Source organism: Malaya genurostris, chromosome 2, assembly GCF_030247185.1.
Source record: "Malaya genurostris strain Urasoe2022 chromosome 2, Malgen_1.1, whole genome shotgun sequence".
NCBI classification, from domain to species: domain Eukaryota; kingdom Metazoa; phylum Arthropoda; class Insecta; order Diptera; family Culicidae; genus Malaya; species Malaya genurostris.
In genome coordinates this window covers 32956502-32984024 of record NC_080571.1, presented here as the reverse complement: position 1 = coordinate 32984024, position 27523 = coordinate 32956502, and the positions used below count along the sequence as shown (strand labels likewise).

The 27523-nt window shown below is 37.5% G+C and overlaps 1 protein-coding gene across 3 annotated transcripts in view; it reads left to right on the top strand.

Annotated features, from left to right (window-relative positions):
* Window positions 1–27523, top strand: part of LOC131432982 (relaxin receptor 2-like) — a 229806-nt gene that overhangs the window by 106927 nt on the left and 95356 nt on the right. For 2 of the 3 annotated variants that reach the window (XM_058599676.1, XM_058599675.1), the window contains exons 7-14: window positions 4622–4690; window positions 18920–18991; window positions 19182–19253; window positions 19333–19404; window positions 19463–19675; window positions 19737–19808; window positions 19917–19988; window positions 20127–20243. In XM_058599676.1, the coding sequence (XP_058455659.1) occupies window positions 4622–4690; window positions 18920–18991; window positions 19182–19253; window positions 19333–19404; window positions 19463–19675; window positions 19737–19808; window positions 19917–19988; window positions 20127–20243 (759 nt within the window). The remainder of the gene's footprint in view (window positions 1–4621; window positions 4691–18919; window positions 18992–19181; window positions 19254–19332; window positions 19405–19462; window positions 19676–19736; window positions 19809–19916; window positions 19989–20126; window positions 20244–27523) is intronic. The other variant, XM_058599677.1, reaches the window with a different exon arrangement.

The following is a 27523-nucleotide window of genomic DNA, read 5'->3' as shown; positions in this document are numbered from 1 at the left end:
TCAGCAGTGGTTGAACCGATTTTTACAAATCATGTTTCAAATTAAGCTCTCATTGTCCGAAATGATATTGAGCAATTTCATTCAGATCCGACTTCCGGTTCCGAAATTATAGGGCGATGAGTGTCAAAACATTCAAATCGTCATTCAAAATGATGATGCAAACCTAAGACGCGCGGCTTTGCTCCGTTCGCAGCGTGCTTTGTTCAATTTCGTATAGCGTGCAGGGTTGCCAGATTTTAATTTATATATTTCAGGTGAAAAATATGTAAATTGTAAATCTTTTGTTCGATGTGTACCAACTTGTTACTATTATCACAAAATCATGGTAACGATGTTTTCTTCTAAAGTACACTTATTGACTCTCTCATATAGAAAGTTCATTAAATAACTTGAAAAATTGACCAGCGAAAATTGGCCCGGAGGGCTAAGTGATCTGTGTCATTCGACACAGTTCATCAAGCTGAGCAATGTATGTGTCTGTATGTGTGCGAGTATGTGTCAAATAATGTCCCATATGTTGCTATCGAATTTCATCATGCTTTCATAGGGTAAAGTGTGTTTTAAAACGGCGATGCAAAAGAGGGTAAAATTCTTCTAAATTTGGTTCGAAACTGATTTAATTTGTAGGCTATATTAGTTACTAAACGAACCGACTTCGGTTATACTGGTTCCAGAAATGCCAGAGATAGTGGTCTAAAACTCTAAAACGAGACTCACTCAATACTTTCAGAGATGATTTGATCAATTTTCACAAACTTGGGCTCAAATAAAAGTTCCTATAGTATCATAGGTTGCTGTTTAATTTCATCCGGATCCGATTTCTGGTTCCAGAACTATAGGGTAAAGAGTGTTTAATCATTTAGTGCGACGATGCAAAATAAAGAAAAATTCTTATTAACTTGTCATAACTGTTTACGATTTGAAAAGGTTATGTTAGTTCATACCTAAAGAAAGTTTATTATAATCAAGATTGAAAAAAAAAATTTGACAGAAGCTTCTAGTAATATTTTTGAAAATATAAGTATTATGAGAAAGGCATCATTACACCACTAGGTGGATAAAAAAGATTTTTTTCATGTTTTTACACATTTTTTACTCTCGAACCGAAAGCTCGATCCGAATAATAATCAATAGCAGAATCATATTCAGTGGGACCGTAAGACCGAAAGAGAAAATCGAGTGCACATTTTTGCCAAATACACACACACATTCACACAGACATTTTGCGCACTCGACGAACTGAGTCGGCCCTCTGAGCCTCGGTTAGAAAGTCTTTTTTCACAGTTTTTGCATAGTCCTGAGAAAGTTAAAAATTAATTTTCTCTAAAATGTAATTTCATTTTTGTTTTATGTTTCAACTGACATTTGATGAAGTTTATTGAACTAAAGCTCAAGGTGAAGAAATAATGGATCACAAAGTCTTCTGAACAAAACTTCATTTTTGAAAATATATTTTTTAATTTTTCTGACCTTACTTTTTGAAAAAAATGGTGCAATTTTGTTAAATGCTATTGTTTGAATATACAGAGAATATACAATAACAATATTTCTAAATCTACTACTATTGATCGTTTTCGAATAGTTTTCGAATCTTGTTAACTAAAAGTATTTTTTTCTGAAAAAGTAAATCATTCTTCAGTTCCATGCTTGTTCTGTAATATAGTACACTGAGGTCTTTTTTACGTGGTTTTTCTATGCGGTTTTTTCAAGTGGTTTGTTTACGCGGAGTTCCAAAATTACGCGGCTGTTTTTATGCGGATCTCCGGAGTTGCGCGGCTATTTAAACAGTAGCAAAGACATCATATTAACAAGATATCCAGCTCTCACATTTTCCGAACAAATCATTGGCAACATCCTTTTTTGCGAGAATACACCCAAACCTCCGTTTACGAACACTTTTTATACGTAACCTCTTTTTACGTACCTCTTTTTACGAACCAAATCCCAAATAACGTAAACTTTTTTTACGAACCTACTTCGTAAAAAGAGGTTTTGTCATTCATCGAAAGCGATTTCCGACTCCATGGAAACTACTACAATACAGGTATTTTTGGAAATCCAAGATGGCGACTTTCGGTTGATTGATATTCCTTGAAAACCCATACAATATGGGTATTTTCGGAACGGAATTGATGAGTAGATGTCAGAAAACGATGTTTGAGGTAGTTTTGAAATTCAAGATGGCGACTTCCGGTTTGTTGATATTCTTTGAAAACCTATATAATATGGGTATTTCCGGAACGGGGTTAATGAGTAGATGTCGGAAAATGATGTTTGAGGTGGTTATGAAATCCAAGATGTCGACTTCCGGTTTATCGATATTCCTTGAAAACCCATACAATATGGGTGTTTTCGGAACGGAATTGATGAGTAGATGTCGGAAAATTATGTTTGAAGTGGTTCTCAAATCCAAGATGGCGACTTCCGGTGTGTTGATATTCCTTGAAAACCCATACAATATGGATATTTTCGAAACGGAATTGATGAGTAGATGTCAGAAAACGATGTCTGAGGTAGTTTTGAAATTCAAGATGGCGACTTCCGATTTGCTAATATTCCTTGAAAACCCTTACAGTATGGGTATTTTCGAAACGGGGTTAATGAGTAGATGTCGGAAAATTATGTTTGAAGTGGTTCTGGAATCCAAGATGGCGACTTCCGGTTTGTGGATATTCCTTGAAAACCCATACAATATAGGTATTTTCGGAACAGAATTGATGAGTAGATGTCAGAAAATAATGTTTGAGGTAGTTTAGAAATTCAAGATGGCGACTTCCGGTTTGTTGATATTCCTTGACATCCCATACAATATGGGTATTTTCGGAACGGTATAGTGTTTTAAAGAAATAAAGAGTTAAAGGAAAATGGTAAAAACTTTCAAAAGATAATAATCAACTGGAAGTCACTGTTTTGTATTTCAAGACCACCTCAAATATAATTTTCCGACGTCTACTTTTAAATCTCTTTCCGAAAGTACCCATATTGTAAGGGGTTTCAAGGAATATCAACAAATCGGAAGTTACCATCTTGGATTCAAGAACCACCTCAAACATCGTGTTCTGACAACTAATCATCAATCTTGTTCCGAAAATACCCATATTGTAAAGGTTTTCAAGGAATATCAAGAAACCGGAAGTTGCCATCTTGGAACTAAGAACCACCTCAAACATTGTTTTCTGACATCTACTCATCAATCCCGTTCTGAAAATATCCATTATGTAAGGGTTTTCAAGGAATATCAAGAAACCGGATGACACCATATTGGATGTCAGAATCACCTCAAACATCGTTTTCTGATATCTACTCATCAATCCCGTTCCGAAAATATCCATATTGTAAGGGTTTTCAAGGAATATCAACAAACCGGAAGTCGCCATCTTGGATTTCAGAACCACTTTAAACATCATTTTTCGACATCTACTCATTAACCCCGTTTCAAAAATACCCATATTGTAAGGGTTTTCAAGGAATATCAACAAACCGGAAGTCGCCATCTTGAATTTCAAAACTACCTCAAACATCGTTTTCTGATACCTACTCATTAACCCCATTCCAAAAATAACCATATTGCAAGCCCGAGTAGCAATCCGCAACTAGTTCTGATGCGACTAAGTCCAAACTATGTTGCAACAAGAGCACGAATATGTTTTTTATGTTATACTGGTTAAAACAAGGTGACATCAATGTTTCTTCATAACACAACTAGTTACGAAATAGTTATTTAGGTTTCAAATCACCACATCTTTTTGTCATATTGAATTAATTATCATTTATAAGCTATCGTTACTTAATCCAAACATATATTTAATAACAACTATGCTTCTAGCTACTAGTTGAAAATAAGTTTATTTGACTCCAATATTAGCAACCCGTAACTAGTTCTGATACCACTTAGACCTCTTGTTGCAACAAGAGCACGAACATGTTTTTTATGTTATGCTGGTTGAAACAAGGTGACGGCAGTGTTTCTTTATAACGTAAACACAAAAAACCCGCCATGGCTCATTTAACATAGAATCGACACCAGTGCGAGAGCGAATTTCTCTCGATGACATTTCTGAGAATCAAAGGTTAGCACGCTGCTGTGGGGATCTTCTCTGAAGCAACAAACGGTTGCTTATTCTCGTTTCGCGATCCGATTCTATACAGGCAGTTGATAATTGCGATAGAATCATTATACTATTACCGCTTATTCTAACTATGTGCATATAATCTTTGTATAAGTTGTGTCTATGAAAATGTATGTGAATGCTCCACACAAGGGTTTTGAAATATTGCAACCTAGTATGAGAATCATCAAGTCGAATCATCGATTCGATTTTCTGCGATAATTGTCAACTTGCGATTCTCTCTTGGTAAATTCCACACAGCGGCGATCATTATCAGACTGCAATTTTTTCTAAGGACCGAGAAATACTCAGAGTATGAAGTGGAGCGAAGGAATGTAGAAAAATTCTCTCGCGGTTCATGCATTGAGAGACTCGAGTTCTTGTAGCATCTTCTACCGGATTGAAAATGTTGTATACAATATACATAGATAGCAATATAGCAGCTTCTGTGAAATTTTCGGCAATCACCAACACTGATAGTGACTATTTTTTTTAAATTTTTTGCCTTGCAGAGTGCTGAAACATTGTTCAATCGAGCAAATAGATCCTCCATCGAGAACACTCAACGATATGTACGCTCTGTAAGTAACCAATTTCATGACGTATTCTTACTCTTAGGTTTATACTGAAACAGATTCTCCTTTTTACGAAATGATAAGAATAAGTAAGCAGAGATATTTCAACAACTTTTTGGGCACGTTTGAAAAGTAACAGAAATAGAATTCGGGCGTCCAAAAGATTGGGTTTGGAGATAATGTGCTTCTTTATAATAATCGGATGCAAGTAGCATGCTCTAGGATTCGAATTTATTGTCGAAATGAGGTTCCCTTGTTTTTTTTAATAAACCAGATTTGTTCTGACTAAAATTGTAATTTGAATTTGAAAATAAGAAGTTTAATTTTATACTAGGTTTTTTGAAGTGATAAAGCTTCCATTGCGGCCTAGAAAATAGCATTGCCATTCTAAATCGAACCCCGGTCGGCTGTGTACTGGAGGCAATTGGCCGACATAACGACGGAATCCCCCTCGCGCAGTCAAGCAGGCTTTGGAAGGGAAACGAATTTTCGCCACGGTCACCATAGCAGAGATTACACCAAGCCAAACAGTCCGAAATTTCAACGAAGTCAGCTGGAAAGGAATTGTACAAATGCCAGAGATGAAAACAAACGATAAATTAGCGCACTTCATTACGACTTTCTGCGGTCCCAAAAGTGGAACGGCGCTCTCGGCCAGTGGGCCCTTTTTCGTTGGCTTGGCCTGCTTTGTGCCTAATCCGTCAATAAGGAGTAAACCGTGCGGAGTGACCGGATGAGTGCGGTTCTAGTCCGTTGTGGACGGCCTTGAAAATTTCAACAGAGATGCAGTTAGATGGTGGTTTTACCAAGCAAGGATTTTCGCTTGGTGACACTGCCTTATTGTAATGTTCCGGAAATGATAATTGAAAAAGTTTTTGTGCCCTTGGCACTTCGGGACTACATTTAAATCAGAATTATTTAAAAACGAATATGCTGGAACGAGGTATAGTTTGTGTTTTGGAAAGTGTTTTGTGTGCTCTTAAAATTCGTTCAATAAGTTGATTGATACCAATAAAATGACAAAGATATTCAGGGCGAAATGAATAACTACTGCACGTCTCGGTTCGAACTAGGGATGTCGTAATATCGATCGATTAATCGAGTAATCGACTAATAAGCCAGATAATCGAGTAATATTTAATCGATTAGTTTAAAACTAATATTCGTTTATTGAGCTAATCGAATAATTGAAAAAATCCCATAGTAATAATCGAATGAAAAATCGATAACCAAGATAATCAAATAAATTTTAATGGATTAGTTTCAAAATTATACTCAGTTCGTGCTCGCAACGCATCCGACGCAGTCCAAAATTTCTTACGGTCGCGACGACAGAAACAAAGACAATACAGTGCAGTGAACAATAGAGTGTACGAAATGGGGAAATACGATTTAACAAAGCCTGAAACTTGGCCTACAAGGCCAAATTCAATTTGTATTGATTTCAAGCGCTGCAAAGTTAGACCTGCAGCAACCGAAACTGAAATCTTGCTTAAGGAACGAATGCATCTAAACGTTAATGATGTTAGTGAGATTCAATTCAACAAGGCGTCGAACTGTGTGTACATTATGTTTAAACGTGAAAAAGATGCAATTGCATTTGCTTCGGTTAATAACGGGGTGCACAGTATTGATCATGACAATGTTAAATATAAAATCCCTGTGTACATGGTGGACAATGCCATAGAAGTACGCGTGCATGACTTTCCCCCGCAGACCAGCGAGGGGTATGTTCGGGAATGTATGTCGCAGTACGGTGAAGTTCTTTCCATCGAAAAGGAAGTATGGCGGAATTTTTTCCCGGGTATCCGGAATGGCGTGCGAGTGGTACGTATGCAACTACGTAAAGCAATTCCATCTTACATCATTTGTGGTCAAGACGGGATACATCCGTGTAAAACGTTGATTACGTATGAAAATCAATTGGTTACATGTCAGTTTTGTGAACAACCTGCACACTACGGCAAACCTTGCACTGAAACTGCGAAAACAAACAAAACAAACAAAAACAAGGACAACCGCTCAACAACGGAAACTAGTGAATGCAGTGCTCCTGTTTCAAAAACACCTTCACCATCTAACCAACTATCAACTGCAATCAATGTACAAAGCGCATCTGCGGCAACTGCAAATGAACCCAATACGGCGATCAACAACGAAAACAAGGAAACGGAAACCGCTCACAACTCCAACGATATAGCAATGGATGATACGAGCAACGGACAAAACGACCTCCAACCTCCAATCTTCGCTAGAAGGAAATGGAAGCTCCTCTCCCCCTAGAAGAAGGGTGACAACGAGATCCAACAATAAAAAAATAATTTTATGTAACAAAAACATGGGTAAATCGGCCACGTAAAGCTATACGCAAATTGGCCTGAATAAAAATTGTTGAAAAAAAAAAAAAATTATACTCGATTTTAAATAATCGAGTAATTCGAAATTTCCGACATCCCCAGTTTGAACGAGCATTTTTGTGAAACGAGTTCTGACTGCAGAGAGTGAAATGAGTTGAACGTTAGTTAGCCGTACAAAGTATCATGTATGTGTGAAAATTTATTTCATCGGGTTGCTTTCTGAAATGTGCTCCTATGCATATCACAGTAGTTTAGTTAGCTTAGAGCAATGCCCCGTTTCGGTAGATACTTGTTTCGATATATTTTGGACTTGGGCGAGGACACTAGAAGCTGTATTGAACTAGTTTTTACTTGTTTTCATCGAGTTTGTACAAGAAAGAGACCGAGAGGGAAGATAGAAGTATGGAATTTCGGATATAAAAATAATCGCCAGGGGCAGGACTCTTGAAAACGCAACCTTCTCTTTACCATGAAGATGCTCTGTCATATAAGCTACTCTTGTACATGGTGCGTGAACATAGGAATGACACTTTATACTTAGTTGACTGCGCCTTTGCGTCATAACACAAACCCAACAATTTCAACGTTTATCGATGTCATTACTTAAATGAAAATTTTGATAGACCGGAATGAAAAAAAAAAAACTGCAAATCCTTGAACGGAAGCTGTTAAATACACCCAAACCTCTATTTACGAACTGAAGTGCGAGCTTGTAAATAAAATCAGTTCGTAAAAAAGTTTACGTTATTTGAAATCGCAAAACTATTATTTAAGAAATATTGTAAAACCTAATTAACCGGTTCCGGAAGTACTGAGTGATTAGTGAAAAAATTCAATTTCAAACTACTCGGCCACTTTCCTCAGAGATGGCGTGACCGATTTTTGCAAACTAAGGGTCATATGATCTCATACAAAACTCCTGAATTTCATCCGGTTCCGACTTTCGATTCTCGAATTATAGGGTGAAGAGTTATAAAAATTTTATACCATCGCTCAAAGCGGTGAAACAAAAAAAAACGTGAAAAATATATATTGTCAGTAATAAACCGATTCCGGCTGTCCTGATTCCCAGTTTTCGATTCGAAAAATAGTAATTTTCACCATTCGACTTTCAGTTCCGGAATCACAGGGGATTTCCGATTTAGAAAATTACGGGGTGATTTGTGCAATATATCAGAAAAGTAAGCACTCAATTTACTCAGAGATGGCAGGATCGGTTCTCATAAATAATTCATTTGAAAAGACTCAGATTCTATTCTAAAGAGCTAGGATCCCCTTCAAAATTCCTTAATTTAGTTATAATTTAAATAAAGATTTCAATTTCAAGAGCATTTTTGAGAAGGAAAAAATTAGCTATTTTTGTGGTAGTTTCAAGTATCAATATCAATAAAACTTGACTTAATTTCCTTTTTCAACTATTCCGAAAAAATAAAATCTTACTCGAAGTATGTAATTTCATTGGTCACATTGATGTTGTTTTCGCTTGATGCCAAATCTAACCCAGTTTCCACCCTAACTGCTGTCAAACCGTTTGTTTGAAGCTAGTTTCGAACCTAGTTTCAACGGTGTTGAACTGAAAATCGAGTCAGTTTCGAACCCGGATTTTCATCCCAGGTTTGCTCAAACCCCCGTTGCTAAGTGCGAAACCAACACAGTTTCGTGAAAAGTGTTTGTTTGATGAAACTACCCTGGGTCAGTTTCAGTTTTCTCAAGCGAAAACGACATAAGTAACGTTGCGAAAACATCATGGCCCCCTAATCAGCTTTATATTGCATTCAAAAACAAATCCCAGTGATTCAGAAATGTCATTTATACAGATTTTACGTACACATACGGATGTCACATAGAATACTGATTTTCTACAGATTAACTCAGATTTCACAGAAAATAGGAAAGAACACATAAAACATTTTTCGTATGAGCTCTCTTTGGTATTCGTGATGAGATTTTAAAAGTTGTGTAGGTATTTGATGATCAGTTTTGAATTATATTGATATCATTTAGACATATTTCAACTGATATTCATGAAATTCTGAAATTTTGTCAGACTGCAAATGGCCATACCGAAAACTGAATATAAAAAATATTTCAAGGATTGCATCAAGCGCTTTCATAAGTGTGTTGCAGTCGATCTTGTAATTTAATTTTCTTTATGTTTCGTCTTAGACTCGTCAGTGCAGAGCAGTTCAAATTGAACTACTTCGTCGTGGAAACTTAAGCAGTTCAACTTGAACCGCTAAGCAGACGTAAATTTAATGCTATTTGATAATTTTTCTGAATAAATTCCGGGAACTTTTTGATCAAGGTAGTATGGAATGGTCGGAAATAAATCGATTCGGATTGTGGATGAAAAATTACAAATATTTAATTCCGTTAATGTGGAGTGAGATGTGACGATAATTGTCAGACAATAATGAGACTTAAACATTTTTAATTTCATTGGGGCTTAGTATCTCTATTATCAACTTTAATAATAATAATTTCCACTTCCAGGTTTTCATGGTACTGTGAATAAAGATTTCCGATTGTGAATCAAAAAACCGAACACCGTGAATTAAAAAATTGGGCAACAAAACTAAAATTGAAATTGTTTTCTAGATTGTGGAAACTGTATGTTACACAGAGTAGCAGCAGACCTTATGCATGCCGCGCTCTTTTTATTGTGCTTAGACAAATTTGTTCTCTTTCTTAGGTTGATGTCAGAGTGGGCGCGGAACACGGCCCGAAGCGAAGCGATTCAATGCGATGTACTGTTTTCGCATCGCATTCACTCTGACAGGTTTGCTTTGATCAAATGCAACTAGCTCGCACGCGCGCCTCGACGCATCGCGTGACGCTTTCACTCTGACATCAACCTTAGAAGACAACCAACGCAAGCGAAGAACATTAGCTGCTCTCTCAAAAACTCGTTCGAGCATTTATTTATCGCGGCAGAAATGAATGTAAAACGCTTCGTACATTCTCAGCGCATGTAACCAAGGACGAGGTTCGAATGCTCCAGTCAGATGAGAATAAGCATCGCAACCTGTGCTAAATAACTCTCCGATAAGTCTCCGATCACAATATAACATTTATACCATTTTGCAAGAATAATAAACCCTACATATTTTGAAAGCTGTGATCTATGATACTTGTTTAATTACTTTCCTTGGCGTACGACACAATTGTTAATAATTAGGTTTGCAAAAGCGAGGAAAAGTATCTGTGGCTATTCAATCATTCTAAAGCTTTTTTTATCTACTTCTTGAAAGTCCTGGTGCGATCTTATCCAACATCACCTTAAAATTTATTAAAAATTGTTTGCATGGTCATACGTTAAACCCATTTAAATATCATCTTGAATTAAATATAGTAAACATGTTAGTAATTCTATTTATATTAAACTGCTTTTAAAGCCTGATAACATCGATAATTGGAGTAATTTTTTACAATTTTATGATAATCGATTCCGAAAAATATTTGAATAGACATATATTATCGAAGATAGAAACATCTGATTTCTATACAATTAGATTAAAATGAAAGGTTCGTCATCAATATCCAGTATTCAAAAATATTTTAGATCTCAAACAACATGTAGGTTAAATAGTGGATTGCAAGCGCAAATGTTTAATTAATACAGCAAACGACTTTGAATCGTTTGCTAAATAAATAATGGTCTATAACTCTAAAATGGAACTGGTATTGATAAATTTTTACGAATTTTGATTCAAAAGAAAGTTATTATGAATAGAATTTCATTGAAATCCAACTTCCGATTCTGCAACCTTACGCTTATTAACCTCTCCGGAACAGAAAAACTCCGCCAATAGAATTAAAATTGGCATATAAATAAACACAAAAAGGTTATAAATCTTCAAAAATGATCTCACACATACATTTAAAATTATCTTCTATGTCGAATAAATAAACAGAATCCGGAATATTATCAAAAAATATTGCGAGTTTGATTTTTATGCTCATTTGATAGAACATTTTGTTGAGAATCTACGAATAGTTTAGGCATCATTTTGTCAAATTTTTGCATTTAATTAGAAAGCAAAACCCATATGTAGAAGATCATGCAGTTGAATTCTTGAATTTTAACTTCGAAGACACTCTTGAATCAGGGCTGGAAAAATCAAGATCAAAATATCAACAAATCGTAATCACTAGCGAAGATGATCTTTTCCAATAAAGATCACTAATGATCTGATCTTGTTAAGATCAGTTGATCAGTGATTTCTGAATCACATCGATCAAAATCAATATTGATCTTCCATCATACAAAATCGGTAGTGATTTTGAGCTACTATTAACACTCATTCCTGTAAGATCAAATCACTGGACGATTCTATCAGCTCCGAGTATTGTAGAAGAAAATCACATATGAGCACACGGAACGACCGAAATTAGCTCTGCGCCTAATTCGTATTACTGTTTTTGAATTAGTTAATTTTAACAACAAAATTTCCAAAATAACTATGAAATTAGTTAAAATTGAGAATTTACTCTGCTGAAAAAACTCTTATTATTAGAGAATGTGTTTAGTTGGCGAATATCCTGGACACAAACCAGCAGTAATTCAATCCAACACGAAATTCTCATTGACAACTAATTTTGTTATTAAAATCAGAAAATTTATTTCTATTTGACTATCACCATCATTACTGAAGGACAGCACAAATAAAAAAAAATGAAATTGGTTTTATTAACAAGTTTATTAGCCAAAAACTCATGAGAAGTGTCAAAGTAAAACAATCCATTGAAAAGCTAAAAAGGGCAGTCTTGTTGAAACTGCTTGAAAATTGTTTTGATGTTTTTCGCATGTGTTCGATATATCTTTATTTAAATTTCTAAACCGATATGTAAAAATGCAGTAAACTGTTAGTGGAAATTGTATTTATTCAGAATTTGTGCGCACTTGAAGCGATTGTGCGTAATAATGTTTGTACGCGAAACAATGAAGTGAATTTCGAATGTTTCACTCTAATTGTATATGTCAAATGAAGTTTTTTTGTATCTTCAAACCGTCCGAGCTGCGCCGTCCGGTGTACTACTTGTATTCGGTTTTTGTTTTCCGAGTGCTCAAAGTTTTCAGTGAGATAGTCGAATTCGCGAAGAATGAAGAAAACAGTGATTTAGAAGAAAACATTTCAAAAAGAAATTTATGTTTCGTTTATGTCTTTTTCTCCAATACAACATCGTATTTATACCTGCCAATATAGAAAAGACAACCGCGTCTGAAATTTTTTCGGTAGTAGTGTGCCATCTAGTGGCTAGTAGTCATTACGGTGTTACCATTTTTTCGGTGACAGTGCGCCATATAGCTGCAGATTGCAGAAACTAATTCAACCATTTATGTTGGTTGAAAACAACATTTTATTTCTCTAATTCAACTATAAAATTAGTTGAATGGAAATGAAATGTGCCTTAGCTAAGAAATGACAGCACGTTTAACTAAAAAAATAGCCATTTCAACAAATATTTTATTATTATTAAGGGAATGAGAATAAAAAATCTAAATTAGCAAAAGTAAGATTTTTTTAGTTGTCTCAAAAAATAACTAACTAAAATCAGCAAATCAACTAAATTTTTCGCGAAAATGTTGATTTCGGTCGTTCCGTGCAAGATCAGACATGAGTGCCGATTGATTTACGTCGAAAATTAGTGACGACAGCAATCCTACAGGAATTTCTAACTAAGGATAACGCGTGTCAATGAGACTTTTAAAATCGTGGAAATTTGCAATTTTGTATCTTTGGAAAGTTTAGTGGTAGGTTATAATGAATATTAAAGGAGCATCAATGATTTTTGTCAATTTTTATGCATGAGGCTCAGTTTGTAACTTTCAGGAATGCTCCTTTAACAGTCCTTATCACCAGAGTTGGGAAAAATACCGGTTTGATTACGGTACGTTTACGAAGTTTCAACAAATGTTCTCGTTTGCTACAAACCGTGTTTAATTTCGCCACCTGTTGTTTAATTCGCAATAAAATGAATACTACACGAATGCTAGATGTAGGCTTAATGAAAATAATAAGTTTGGATCGCAATCACATTGATAATGTCAATTTTACAGTTCTCAGTGCGCAATGGCAATACGCAATGCAAAATTAGTAAAAAATATACCACACCAAATAGTGATAGCGGCAAAAGACTTTGTTGTACTCCCAGCTGGTTGATGCTGGCTTTTATCTGATTTGAGGTAGTCCTTCAAAAGTACACTATGTCGATCCCAGAAAACCGACATTGTGTCTTTTCCGTCCCATTGAGACGTCCTTCGAGGCATTCGTGCTGCTTCGAAACACTCGTGCTGACTTCAGTATATTGTTGTGTAATCATTCTGTTCTCTGGTGTTTAATAATGGAACCAGCCATACATGTACACGAAGTGCGCTTACGTTCGTCTTTCTAGTCCTAATTAATATGTGCGGGATCCAGTGGCAGGATATCTTTTTCATCTGCAGAATCTTACTTAACTAAGGCATGTTTGCGTACTTTCACTTTCCTGTCGTCCAGTGCAGTGTTGTGTATTATTATTATTGTCGTTCATTTTACCCCGGTTTCATCCTTCATTTTATGTAGTTTTCACTCTTTTCTGCTTCGTAGGACTTGTCGCTGAGTACTTTATCGGTAGTGGAGTTTTGACCATTACGTAACTCTCAAAACCTCTATCTCGCGGTGTAATCTTCAGGATCAACAGTCCCATAATATTTCTCAAACTTTTTATTTCGTTTCTGTTTCTTATTTCGGGATGAGACAAGGGCCGTGGCCTCTCTCCCTCTCTTCTCGGTACGTGCCTGTCGGTAACATTTAAAATATTGAAACCGTTGAATCATGTGAAATTCTAAACATCATGAATTTTTGATCATTTTATAATTTTGACCTTTTGAGTAGATTTTGTAAATATGTCACTCTTCAATATCTTAAAATTGAGCTTGAGCTCCGTTACTGATCGAGATTAGCTGAAATTGTACAGGGAGTTTCTAGATGATCCGACCTGGGACTGGTAAATCATCCTTCAATGTACATCTTCTGGTAATCCAAGAATTCATTTATCAGTACCGGCGCCGGCCAGGTCCGACCGTAGATCGTCTAAGGAATGGGAAGGGTTGTTAGTCCAACACTTGTTGTTACTAGAGGCCGTATATACTACTGCGCACTCCACAAGTGTCACGAGAGAAGGACATTTGTTAGTAAATATTTCAGTATTGGTATTATTCGCGCGTGACTCAGTATGTTCCGGTTTCAAGATGCTCGGAGGCACTACTAAACTCACTGACTTCCCGAGTGAACGTTTCAACAATATCCTATATTGAAGTCCCAAGAAGTCTTGATTCACAGCTCTTATTCGAGGAAACTGAAGAAAAATTTGCAATACTATCGCGTGAAGAATAAAAACTTCCCCATTTTTTATAAATGAAATTACGTGATACAAAATAAACGAGTGAATAGGATTTAGAGTGAATGGGATAGTTGATTCATTGCATTGACATATTCTAAACAGTTGTTATAAAATCATTTTAAATCAACAGATTTCACGCGCGTCTTGATTATTTCCGCTTTATTATTTTAATTATTTATTAAAATTATTTATTGGTTATATTGGTTGATCTGGGCAGCCGGCTACCGAGAAAAATATTAATTTATTGTTTGAAATAGTAATATCAAATGTTTTTTTACTTTGTATTCAATATACCGATATATGTTATCTCTGTTATTAACTTTGTAATATCAACGGATTTGCGCAATATTTGCGCAACATTCAAAATAAAACTTTTCTCCGAAGCTAGACGGAAATTGATAGGTTGAATGAAGAGATAATTTTGTAGAATAGAGTAATCAGAAGTGAAACAATGAAAATATCTGGTAACTGAAAGGAAAAAGAAACTCCTGCAATTGTCGCCTTTTACGACATGGAAGCAGGAATCCAGTAGATCTATTCTTGGTTCATTTTTTTTCCGCCGGATTTCACACGGCATCTAGGCTGGTACTGTCCGGAGAGAGCTAATAGGTACCATCGATCTCCTAGTGGACCCCAGCCCCTCTTCAATATCTTAAACTAGGGATGCCAAAACTCTTGTAATGCTTTTTAACACCTATAACTTACAAAAAAGTAACACATATAAAACTTCGTAACACTCACTCAAAAAAGTAACGGATGTGGCGCTTCGTAACGCTTTTACCTTCAAAAAATGTAACACATTTAACGTTTCGCAATACCTAAAACTTACAAAAAAGTACTCATGTAATGATATGTAACGCATATAACTTGCAAGAGTATCACATGGAATGCTTCGTAATACCTGAAACTTATTTAGAGTAACGAATGTAACGCTTCGTAACGCCTTCAACTTACAAAAAAGTAACCCAAATAACACTTCGTAACATCTGTAATTAAAAAAAAATGCACGTAACGCCTACAACTCACATAAAATTAACGCATGAAACTCTTCGTAACGCCTATAACTTATAAAAAAGTTACGCTCGGTAACACCTATAAATTACTAAAACGTAACGAATGTAACGCTTCTTAACGTCATAACTTTCGAAAAAATGACGCATGTAACGCTTCGTAATACTTATAACTTACAAAAAAGTAACGCATGTAACGCTTCGTAACGTCTATAACTTACAAAAAAGTAACGCATGTAACGCTTCGTAACATCTATAATATACAAAACATCGACGTATATAACACTTCGTAACACCTATAACTTCTTTAAAAGTTACGCGTCGTAACTCGTTTACTGCCAGAATCTAACCTTTTAACGGTTTCTAACATTCATAATTCCCACCAAATAACTCATATGATTTGTAATCCTCAATTTAAGAAAATTATCGTATGAAACGCTTTCTAATTTCTTTAACTTAACGTAACGCTTTCCATCTCACGATAATATCGAGAGAAACGCGTTGGCTAATGACTTTAAGATTTATATCTCTATAATCGGAACAAAAAAAAAATCAATAGTACCTTTACTCAGACTTTGATTCAGATAGGCCCCAAAAAATTTCGTAACATATATAAAGACTATCCCAGAAAGTATGGACGCACTTTGATTTCGCTGTAAATAATTTACAAGTGTTAGATATTCAAATTTATTTCGATATACTGATAATATTAGACTACAACATCAGAATGTCATTTTCAACATTTGCTACTTAGCCATTGTAGACCAGCGAACGTTCCTCATTTATTTCCGTACAGACTTCTTGGCGACAAGTTTTGACACTTTTTCCAATCTTTTCCGAACTGTTGAATTGTTTTGGCTGCCAAGATATGATTCCTAAGATGTGTCTTCGTTAATGCCCAAAAATTCCTCAATTGGTCGAAGTTGTGGGCAATTTGGTGGTTTCATGCCTTTTGGGACGAAAGTGACATTTTTGGTAGTATACCATTCTACCGTTGATTTCGAGTAGTGGCAAGAAGCAAGATCTGGCCAGAAGACAACAGGATCCTTGTGACTTCGAATCATAGGTAGAAGTCGTTTTTGTAAACATTCCTCTATGTATATTTCGCTGTTCATTGAAGCAGTGGTGATGAAGTGGTGAAGTGGTGCTTGCCAGACCATAGCTTTCTTACCAAATTTTTCGACTTCAATCGATGTCTCGCACTGGTTTAACACTTGCCCTTCTCGCACCGTATAATATTGTGGTCCCGGCAAGGATTTGTAACATAATCGAGTTTCACATAGGTTTCGTCGTCCATGATTATGCAGTTCAAATTTCCAGCAAGAATCGTATTGTACAGCTTTCGAACCCTCGGCCTGATCGATGCTTCTTGTTTCGGACTACGTTTTGGTTGTTTCTGCTTCAGTATAAGTTCGAAGATTCAAATGTTCTTTAGCACGAAGAACATTTGACTTCGAAGTGCCCACTTTTTTGGCCACATCTTTTGCTCGAACGACTTCAGTATACGTTTATCTAACTGAGAATTATCAGGATCTTTCTTCGACCCGTTTTCGGTTTATCCTCACCGAACTTCCTGATTGCATTTCGCACGGCTTTTTCACTTACTCCTTCCATTTTTGCTATCTTTCTTAGTGACAGTCCGCGTTCTGTGCACCATTTGTACACCATTTTTCGACGTTGTTCTGCTGAAAGTCCACGCATTTCGAAACAAACTAATGAAAACGAATAAACAACTGCATAAGTGGTTAGAGAAGAGTGTAAACAACGGACGCAGCCAGAAAAATTGATAGATTCTGAACCATTGCGAAATGGCAGAGGTTTTTGGTTGCGTCCATACTTTCTGAGACAGTCTTTATTGTCATTTGTTCTATCCCGGTTTCATCCTCCATTTTGTGTGGTTTTGACTCTCTGTTCTACTTCGTAGGATCTGCCGCTGCGTGGCTTATCGGTAGTGGAGTTTTGACCATCACGTAACGCTTAAAACCTCTATCTCACGGTGTTATCTTCAGGATCAACAGTCCCATAATATTTCTTAAACTTTTTATTGTGTTTCTGTTTCTGATTTCGGGATGCTTTTGGACACCATTTTTATATAGGGTGATTTTTTAAGAGCTTGAGAACTTTTTTAAACAATAAAACGCATAAAATTTGCAAAATCTCATCGGTTCTTTATTTTAAACGTTAGATTGGTACATGACATTTACTTTTTGAAGATAATTTCATTTAAATGTTGACCGCGGCTGCGTCTTAGGTGGTCCATTCGGAAAGTCCAATTTTGGGCAACTTTTTCGAGCATTTCGGCCGGAATAGCCCGAATTTCTTCGGAAATGTTGTCTTCCAAAGCTGGAATAGTTACTGGCTTATTTCTGTAGACTTTAGACTTGACGTAGCCCCACAAAAAATAGTCTAAAGGCGTCAAATCGCATGATCTTGGTGGCCAACTTACCGGTCCATTTCTTGAGATGAATTGTTCTCCGAAGTTTTCCCTCAAAATGGCCATAGAATCGCGAGCTGTGTGGCATGTAGCGCCATCTTGTTGAAACAACATGTCAACCAAGTTCAGTTCTTCCATTTTTGGCAACAAAAAGTTTGTTAGCATCGAACGATAGCGATCGCCATTCACTGTAACGTTGCGTCCAACAGCATCTTTGAAAAAATACGGTCCAATGATTCCACCAGCGTACAAACCACACCAAACAGTGCATTTTTCGGGATGCATGGGCAGTTCTTGAACGGCTTCTGGTTGCTCTTCACTCCAAATGCGGCAATTTTGCTTATTTACGTAGCCATTCAACCAGAAATGAGCCTCATCGCTGAACAAAATTTGTCGATAAAAAAGCGGATTTTCCGAATGGACCACCTAAGACGCAGCCGCGTTCAACATTTAAATGAAATTATCTTCAAAAAGTAAATGTCATGTACCAATCTAACGTTTAAAATAAAGAACCGATGAGATTTTGCAAATTTTATGCGTTTTATTGTTTAAAAAAGTTCTCAAGCTCTTAAAAAATCACCCTGTACAATAAGCAGGATCTGATTTACAACAAGTTGTAGGAAATGCATACAAAAATACATTCGCCGTTTGGTAAAACTAAACTCTTGAGTCTCCTTTGTAGAAAATAATGATCTGAAGAAGGCGATTCGGATTTGGCCACTTTTTCTGAAATGTTGAAATGTTGATTGAAAGTTCTCGAACAATAGTTTTGGACATTTGCTCCCAAAAGTAATGTCTTTTCTGATAGCCTTGACAGAAACGAGAGGCACCTGATAAAATACCCAATCAAAAATTGATACATATATGAAATCGTGCTCTAATTCCGGATGGAACAAAGCAGTGGCCAACGATTAATTGGCGCACTGAACCAGGTACATCGAAATGTGTGCCAATCCCGGCTCAACCAACCCTATTATTCGCACCGATTTTCACCCTTGACCGCGTTCATTCCACTGAAAATTGTCTTCTCTTGTACTATCTTCCGTAGCCATCTGGATCAGAACAAATTAAAATCGCTTCCGGACATTTTCTTCCCACCGGGAACGTGGCTACATACGCTGTAAGTACGATGGCATCGTTAAAAAAAAAGGACATGCCGAACCCATTGAGGGTGGTGTTGCAGTAAGTTTATCTGCAAAACTGCCCTCGACAGCCATTGGACACCTAATAATGAATCATTGCACTGCGCCTTCTTTTTTTGTGTCCTCACTATTTTCACGCTTACCGTACGGCAACGTGGTTCCATTTAGGATATTGAGCGGAAATCAGATCACGAAACTGACAGCGGGAAACTTCCTGAACCTGTACTACCTCAAAGAGCTGTGAGTAACGATGGTAGATTAATTGACCGAATTTACATGTTTTTCTCTTGCATCCATGGGGGATTCCGAACCGAATCAGAGACCTGCGGGATAACCAGATTGCATCGCTGGACGAGAGCGTCTTTCGGCCGTTGCAAAGTTTGGAAATTTTGTACGTATGCCTTTTTGTTGAGTGGGAAATTCGAGCACTAATTAGTTAACTTTTGCAGATATCTAAACGAAAACCGGCTGACGAGGTTGGATCACTGCATGATACCGCGGCTTAATGCACTGCGGACGCTTTCATTGGCCCGGAATCAAATCCGCACGGTTGCCGTGGATGCACTGGATTTGCCCATATTGGAGCATTTGTACCTGTCGGAGAATCGGCTTAGGCTAATTTCCAATGACACATTTCGTAATCTACCGAATTTATTAGGACTGTGAGTATTCGAATTGGCTAACAGTTGCAAACAGTTTGTTTCTATTGCCGATCATTGACAGATTTTTAAACGACAACGAAATAAAATACTTCCAACTCGGCTCGTTTGCCGGAATTCATAATCTCACTACGATGTAAGTAATTTTCCGGTCTATGGCAGACTTCATTCCATAGCGAGTTTGAGTGATAAATCCTAACCGGAACTAAGCCATGTTTTATTTGTTTGGAACTTGTTCTAACAGGAATCTGAAGGGGAATAAATTCACCCGGATAGACAGACGGGTGCTGGAAAATCTTACCAACTTGAACTACATGTAAGTAGTGATAGCGTCGGCTGGTGCTTGCCTAGGGGAGAGCCAAGGAGCCAACAGCGAAAACACACCGAATGAGTCTATTTATGTGATGTGATGTGATTATTTGAAATTATGTGGTATTCCGTTTTTTTTTTGCAGACATTTCTCCGAGTTTCACCACTGCAAGGCAGCACTGCACGTGCGAGTTTGTGAACCCCGGGGCGACGGCATCAGCAGCAAGAGCCATTTGCTGGACAACCCTGTACTCAGAGCAAGGTAGGTAAGTTGGGAGGGGCGCGAACGGGACTTGGTGGCAATGTACGATAGGTCAAACCGCATGATCTTAATTATTGTTTTAATTATGCGTTGGAGTTCATACCGATGAAGAATAACATGTGACTTTCGCAACAAAAAAAAACGCTGATATTGCAAAATCCAATTAAATTATGGGCTCCGTTGTACCGATTATTATTACTGAAGATGTAAAAAAGGTGATAAAAATAGAGGCTTTCCGCTTAACACTTTTTGTTTATCATTGATGAACTATAATGATGCTATTAGTTCCTATTATCAATTACTTTCCGTAGTTTACCTTCTCAGATAACCATTTTATGTTGGGCACTGACGAGTCGAAGACGAAACGTAAAGAAAATTAAACTCGGTTGTGTGCCAAACAAAACAAAATAACCATTGGAAGCCGAAACCTTAATCGGTCAGTAACAGTCGAAAAAACGTTTTCGTTCGGCACGTCAGTGCAAATGGCAGGAACATAATGTGGCACAACAGTTCAACATATACTGTTTTACACTGATGAGTCAGAGACGAAATGGTAATAAATTTGAAGATCTTCAACTTCTAATATTTTCCAAAACAGTTTCGGAAATCAACCATTGCACAGTAGCCGTAAACGGGAAATTAGCGAGACAAAAATATTTCTCCAGTAAATTTTTTTTTTGTTAGTGTTTTCATAAAAAAAGTATTCAATGTAAATGTTTTATGTAAAAGGTCACATGCTCGAATTGAAATCTAGAATCTTATTTTATTTGAATTTGAAAATGTATGCCTTTCACAACAAAGTTGTAGAAAATTTTGAACAAGCTAGCAAAACCACTTTTCTAGCTCTTCATTTGAGACAAGTTGTGTAACAGTATGATCTACTAAGCTCTGTATTGGAACTTGAACCATTGTTGGCTGAATAAAAACATCTATACCCGCTTGTGAGAAATTCTGGCAGCTGGCAGAAGCCTGGCAAGATTCCAGTAACTGTCAAAGTTTTGCAGACGAAATTGCGTCATTTACTCGTCACGCCATCTTGCAAGATCGCTCTTCCTTCTTTTTTTCTGTTTGACTTCATTTGATATTCGTAAATCCTACATGTACATCCAAAAATTTAAACGAATCTTGAGACCAGGTAAACGATATAAAAATACTTGAAAATAATGAAGCTTTGCATATCATGTTTGGTAGTGCAAAAGCTATATTATTGCCCTTCATTTAAACTTCTAATAGAAAATATAAGACCAAAGGCGCTAAACACGAAAAACCAATTCGGTTCTGCCAGTCTAGGGCTAGTAAGGCAAAAATCTAGGCGAAATTCTCTACCGGAAACGGTATTTGCATTGTTGCCAGACTCTCTTGTCGGAGTTCTGCAGCATTCCGGCAAAACCTGAGCGTCTGGGGGGAAATCTGCCAGGCACATGCAAGCGGGTAGGTACGCAATATCTCACATTATCAGATCCGAATGGATTCCGTATCGATTTCGAATCGACGAGAAATTTTCATTCGGAATTCCATGTGGAATTTATAATGAATTCCGAATCAATTCCAACAGTGTTGGAGATTGTCGCAAAATTGGACAGGAGCTGCTCGATTTTTATTTATATTTTATACAATATTTTCAATCCGGTAGAAGATGCTACAAGAGCTCGAGTCTTTCAATGCATGAACCGCGAGAGAATTTTCCTACATTTCTTCGCTCCACTCCATACTCTCAGTATTTCACGGCCCTTAAAAAAATTACAGTCTGACAATGATCGTTGCTGTGTACCAAGAGAGAATCGCAAGTTGACAATTATCGTAGAAAATCGAATCGATGATTCGACTGGATGATTCTCATACTAGGTTGCAATATTTTAAAACCCTTGTGTGGAGCAGCATTCACATACATTTTCATAGACACAACTTATTCAAAGGTTAAATGCACATAATTACAATATGCGGCAATAATAAAATGATTCTATCGCAATTATCCACTGCCCATAAAGAATCGGATCACGAAACGAGAATAAGCGATCGTTTGTTGCTTCAGAGAGAATTGCCACATCAGCGTACTAAACTTTGATTCTCAGACAGGTCATCGAGAGAAATTCGCTCTCGTACTGGTGTCTATTCTATGTTAAATGAACCATGCCGGTTTTTTGTTGCTGCGATGATATCCATCTCTCTTTGATGGCACTGATTGAATCGTGTGAAGAGTTGCAAGTGAGCGTTCTTTGATACGATAAAAGCCATCCTTGAATTCCAACTCCAGTGCAACAACCGATTCCGAATGAATTTCGTCTACAACCGGTTGATTATAGGAAATCTGACTGAATTTTATGAGAGAATTTATTTAGAGCTCCAAGCTGTTTATTTTATGTAGCTATATCAGTACACTTGAAACCAAATCTACGGACTTGACCTTAGGGAAAAATTCAATGTTAGTTTCTGAAAATCCTGAAAAAAAATCTAATTTGTCAACAAATTTTTTTCGAAAGAATGCTGAATTTTCAATAAAAACGTTGTTAATCAGAATTATGCTGTACACCTACTACGGTTCTCGTGATACAGTGGTTTAAAAAAAAAACATTTCGGGAAAATTTCATTTTTCTAACGATTAGAAGCAACACAGTTCGAAAAAATCTTGTAATTTTACATCTTATAAGATGCACATAACCGGAGCGTCATATTTCACCCAAACTTTTATTCAAGAACATGTAAAATTATGTGATTTGAAAATTACATGGTTTGAATTCGAACGAAATAAAAAACAAAAGTTCGTTAGCAATATCGTGCGACTTGAACCGAGAAACATTAGATCACAAGCACATCGGTTACTCGACTGAACCACAGAGCTCATAACTGTTTATTGAATAATTGATACATATAAATCCAAACAGTGGCACTTGGTAACCGAGTGCAAATTACATTTGGAGCTTGTAAAATTTTGTGCGAGTGGAATATTGCGTCATTTGAAAAATTAAGTAGTTATGAATTGTATCGTTTGTAGAATTCTGTCGCCAGTAAAATTCATAATTTTTTCTGTGAAATCTTCTTGACATAGAAGCAAATCTTCTTGAAACAGTAGATAAATTGTTAAGCACAAGGTAGCATTGATTTTTTTTTTATAATAAAATTTTTATTTGGCTCATTTGCTTTAGCTTAACGTGGCCGATTGTCTTGTTGTTATAGGAAAAGAAGGGTCGCCGTATTAAGGGGGCGGCATACTCCCCTAGAGTTAGTGAAGTAATGTGAGGAGGGTGGGATTTACAAAATATTGATGTTGAATTACAATACATCATTCGTTTGTGGCACAAATTTTTTAGAGTTTTCTGGATTTTCACGTTCTTAAGATTGTAACGAGAGAGATTATCCTTGGCTGGGATGCTTTGTTGGTGTGCTCTGACGTTGATGTGGCGTTTTTGGGTAGTTTTCAGCAACTCAGTCAGTTCAAGGCAGGTGCATGCTCCGAAGCATCGTTTACACGGGTCATACTGTCAGCAGCGTAAAGAAGAGTGCGATAGAGCTGTAGACGAGAGAGAGATAGGGAGAGCACTAAATTTGGGCATTGATGGTTTTTAAGAAGTTATAGATGAGAGTCATATAACAGTTCGGCTGAAAAGTTCGTATCGTTTAATAGAAACACACATTTTTTTGCCAAAATTCGTTTTTATTATTCAACATATTTGCCATCAGAGGCGATACAGCGATTATAGCGATCTTCCAACTTTTCGATACCATTTTTGTAGTACAATTTGTCCTTTGCCTCAAAATAGGCCTCAGTTTCAGCGATTACCTCTTCATTGCTTCTAATTTTTTTACCAGCGAGCATTCTCTTGAGGTCTGAGAACAGGAAAAAGTCACTGGGGGCCAAATCTGGAGAATACGGTGGATGAGGGAGCAATTCGAAGCCCAATTCGTTCAATTTCAGCATGGTTTTTCGTTATTGTTTTTGATCGATTGTGAGCTCACGCGGCACCCATTTTGCACAAAGCTTTCTCATATCCAAATATTCGTGAATAATATGTCCAACACGTTCCTTTGATATCTTTAGGGTGTCAGCTATCTCGATCAACTTAATTTTACGGTCATTGAAAATCATTTTGTGGATTTTTTTCACGTTTTCATCGGTAACAGCCTCTTTTGGACGTCCACTGCGTTCATCGTCTTCGGTGCTCATATGACCAGTACGAAATTTTGCAAACCACTTACGAATTGTTGCTTCGCCCGGTGCAGAGTCTGGATAACACTCATCAAGCCATTTTTTGGTATCGGCGGCACTTTTTTTCATCAAAAAGTAGTGTTTCATCAACACACGAAATTCCTTTTTTTCCATTTTTTCACAATAACAAAAGTAGCTTCACTCAAAATGCAATATCTCACAAACTAATAATCAGACAGCTGTCAAATTTATACACGTATCTTTTGAAGGTTGGTACTAACTGAAAATGGTATGGATTTAATTCTAGTGGCGCCCTCTCATAGAAACGATACGAACTTTTCAGCCGATCTGTTAAGGAAGATTTCGAGTTGCCAAGACGTCGCGGACTGGTACGAAGGGTGGTATACCTCGGGCCCGAAGGGAACCTATGAGTTGGAACCTGGCATCACAATACTCGACACAAATTCAAACAACATGCTCGATGTCATGATAACCCTCACCGCAAACGCAGACACCACTCTCGAGCCCAACACGACGGAGATGCGCGCTGAACATATAATGATTAGACATGAGCCTCGACATGACACGAATAAAGTCACGGCTCACGTCCAATCCCCGGAACCAAGGTTTCGTCGATACCTGTGGGATTATTGAGTGTAACCATCGTCCCAGAGTTCCACTATTCCATGTATTTTGCCAGCTGGCTAGAGTTTTCTGACGACAGCAACTGAAAAATTCATTGAAGCAGATTGGTCTTTCATAGATATCACCTTCTAGTGCGCCCACCTTGGCTAACGAGTCCGCCCTCTCATTGCCCCGTATGGAACAATGTGAGGGGACCCAAGCCAAGGTAATCTGGTATGATTTTGCAGATAAAGCACTCAGTTGTTCCCGTATTTCCCCAGGAAATACGGTGAGTGCTTTCCAGGCTTCACTGAACGGAGAGCCTCAATGGAACTGAGACTGTCCGATACAATGAAGTAGTGATCTGTGGGCAGAGTGTCAATGATCTCAATGGTATACTGAATTGCAGCTAGTTCTGCGACGTAAACTGAAGCTGGAACACTGAGTTTATAGGAAGCGGTGAAATTTACATTGAATATACCGAAGCCAGTGGACCCGTCGAGATATGATCCGTCAGTGTAAAACATTTTATTACAGTCGACTTCTTTAAATTTATTATTAAAAATTTTTGGGATCTCTTGAGGGCGTACAGGATCCGGGATTCCACGAATTTCTTCTTTCATGGATGTGTCGAAAAGCACAGTAGAATTAGAAGTATCCATGAAATGAACACGATTGGGAAGAAACGAAGAAGGAATTATATTCTGAGCCATGTAGTCAAAATACAAGGACATAAAACGGGTCTGTGAATTAAGCTCGACAAGCTTTTCAAAGTTTTCTATCACCATCGTATTCAAGATGTCGCATCGGATTAGCAGTCGATATGAGAGATCCCAGAATCTGTTTTTCAACGGTAAGACGCCCGCCAGCACTTCGAGACTCATCGTATGAGTTGATTGCATGCAACCCAAGGCAATACGTAAACAACGATACTGAATTCTTTCCAGTTTAATGAAATGAATATTCGTAGCGGAGCGGAAACAGAAACATCCATATTCCATTACTGACAATATCGTCGTTTTGTACAACCTGATCAGGTCTCCTGGGTGAGAGCCCCACCAAGTTCCGGTTATTGTACGAAGGAAATTGATTCTCTGTAGGCATTTTCGTTTCAGATACCTAATGTGACATCCCCAGGTACCTTTGGAGTCGAACCAGACCCCGAGATATTTAAATGTGAAGGCCTGAGCTATGGTTTCACCCCCTAGTTGAAGCTGTAGTTGTGCTGGTTCTCGCTTCCTTGAAAATACAACCAGCTCAGTTTTCTCCGTAAAGAACTCGCTACCCATTTAAAGAGCCCATGTTGACAAGTTGTCGATGGTATCTTGTAATGGTTCTTGGAGATCGGCAGCTTTGGGTCCTATAATAGACACAACGCTGTCGTCGGCAAGTTGTCTTAGCGTGCATGATGTGTTGATACATTCATCAATATTGTTTACGTAAAAATTGTATAAAAGGGGGCTTAAGCATGAGCCCTGAGGAAGGCCCATGTAGCTGAATCGTTTTGTCGACAAATCACCATGTGCGAAATACATGTGTTTCTCAGACAATAGATTATATAAAAAGTTGTTCAAAACTGGTGAAAGACCATGCTGATGCAACTTCTCAGATAGAACGTTAATGGAAATTGAATCGAATGCCCCCTTGATGTCGAAGAAAACTGATGCCATTTGTTCTTTACGAGCAAATGCCATTTGAATTTCTGTTGAGAGCAACGCTAGACAATCGTTCGTTCCTTTGCCCCTGCGGAATCCAAATTGTGTACCTGAAAGCAATCCATTAGTCTCGACCCAATTGTCTAGACGGAAGAGAATCATTTTCTCCAACAATTTCCGAATACAGGAAAGCATAGCAATCGGTCGATACGAATTGTGATCGGAGGCTGGTTTCCCAGGTTTTTGAATGGTGATAACTCTCACTTCTCTCCATTCGTGTGGAACAATATTACCCTCGAGCAACTTGTTGAATTGATTCAACAAGCGCCTTTTGGCAGAGTCAGACAGATTTGAAGTTGACAAGTTGAATTTAATTCTGTCTAACCCCGGGGCTCTATTGTTACACGACAAGAGCGCAAGTGAGAACTCTACCATCGAAAACGGTGTTTCGTTTGTATTCGAAGTCGCGGCGCGGGATATCTTCTGTTCCGGAACAGAATTAGGACATACTTTTTTAGCGAAATCCAGCGGTTAGAATATTGCTCGCTTTCGTTCGCGTGATTTCGATTGCGCATGCGACGGGCCGTATTCCAAAGAGTGCTCATTGCTGTTTCTCTCGTTAATCCGTCAACAAACCTTCGCCAGTAACCGCGTTTCTTAGCTTTAATCAGACATTTCATTTGAAATTCTAACGCCGCGTATTTCCGATAATTATCTGGGGTTCCGTTCCTTCTAAAGGAGATGAAGGCTGAAGCTTTTTTCGTTTTCAGCTCTGAGCACTCTTTGTCCCACCATGGGTTGGGAGAACGCATACTAGTTTGCGCGCTGGGTACTCGTTTCGTCTGAGCTTGAATTGC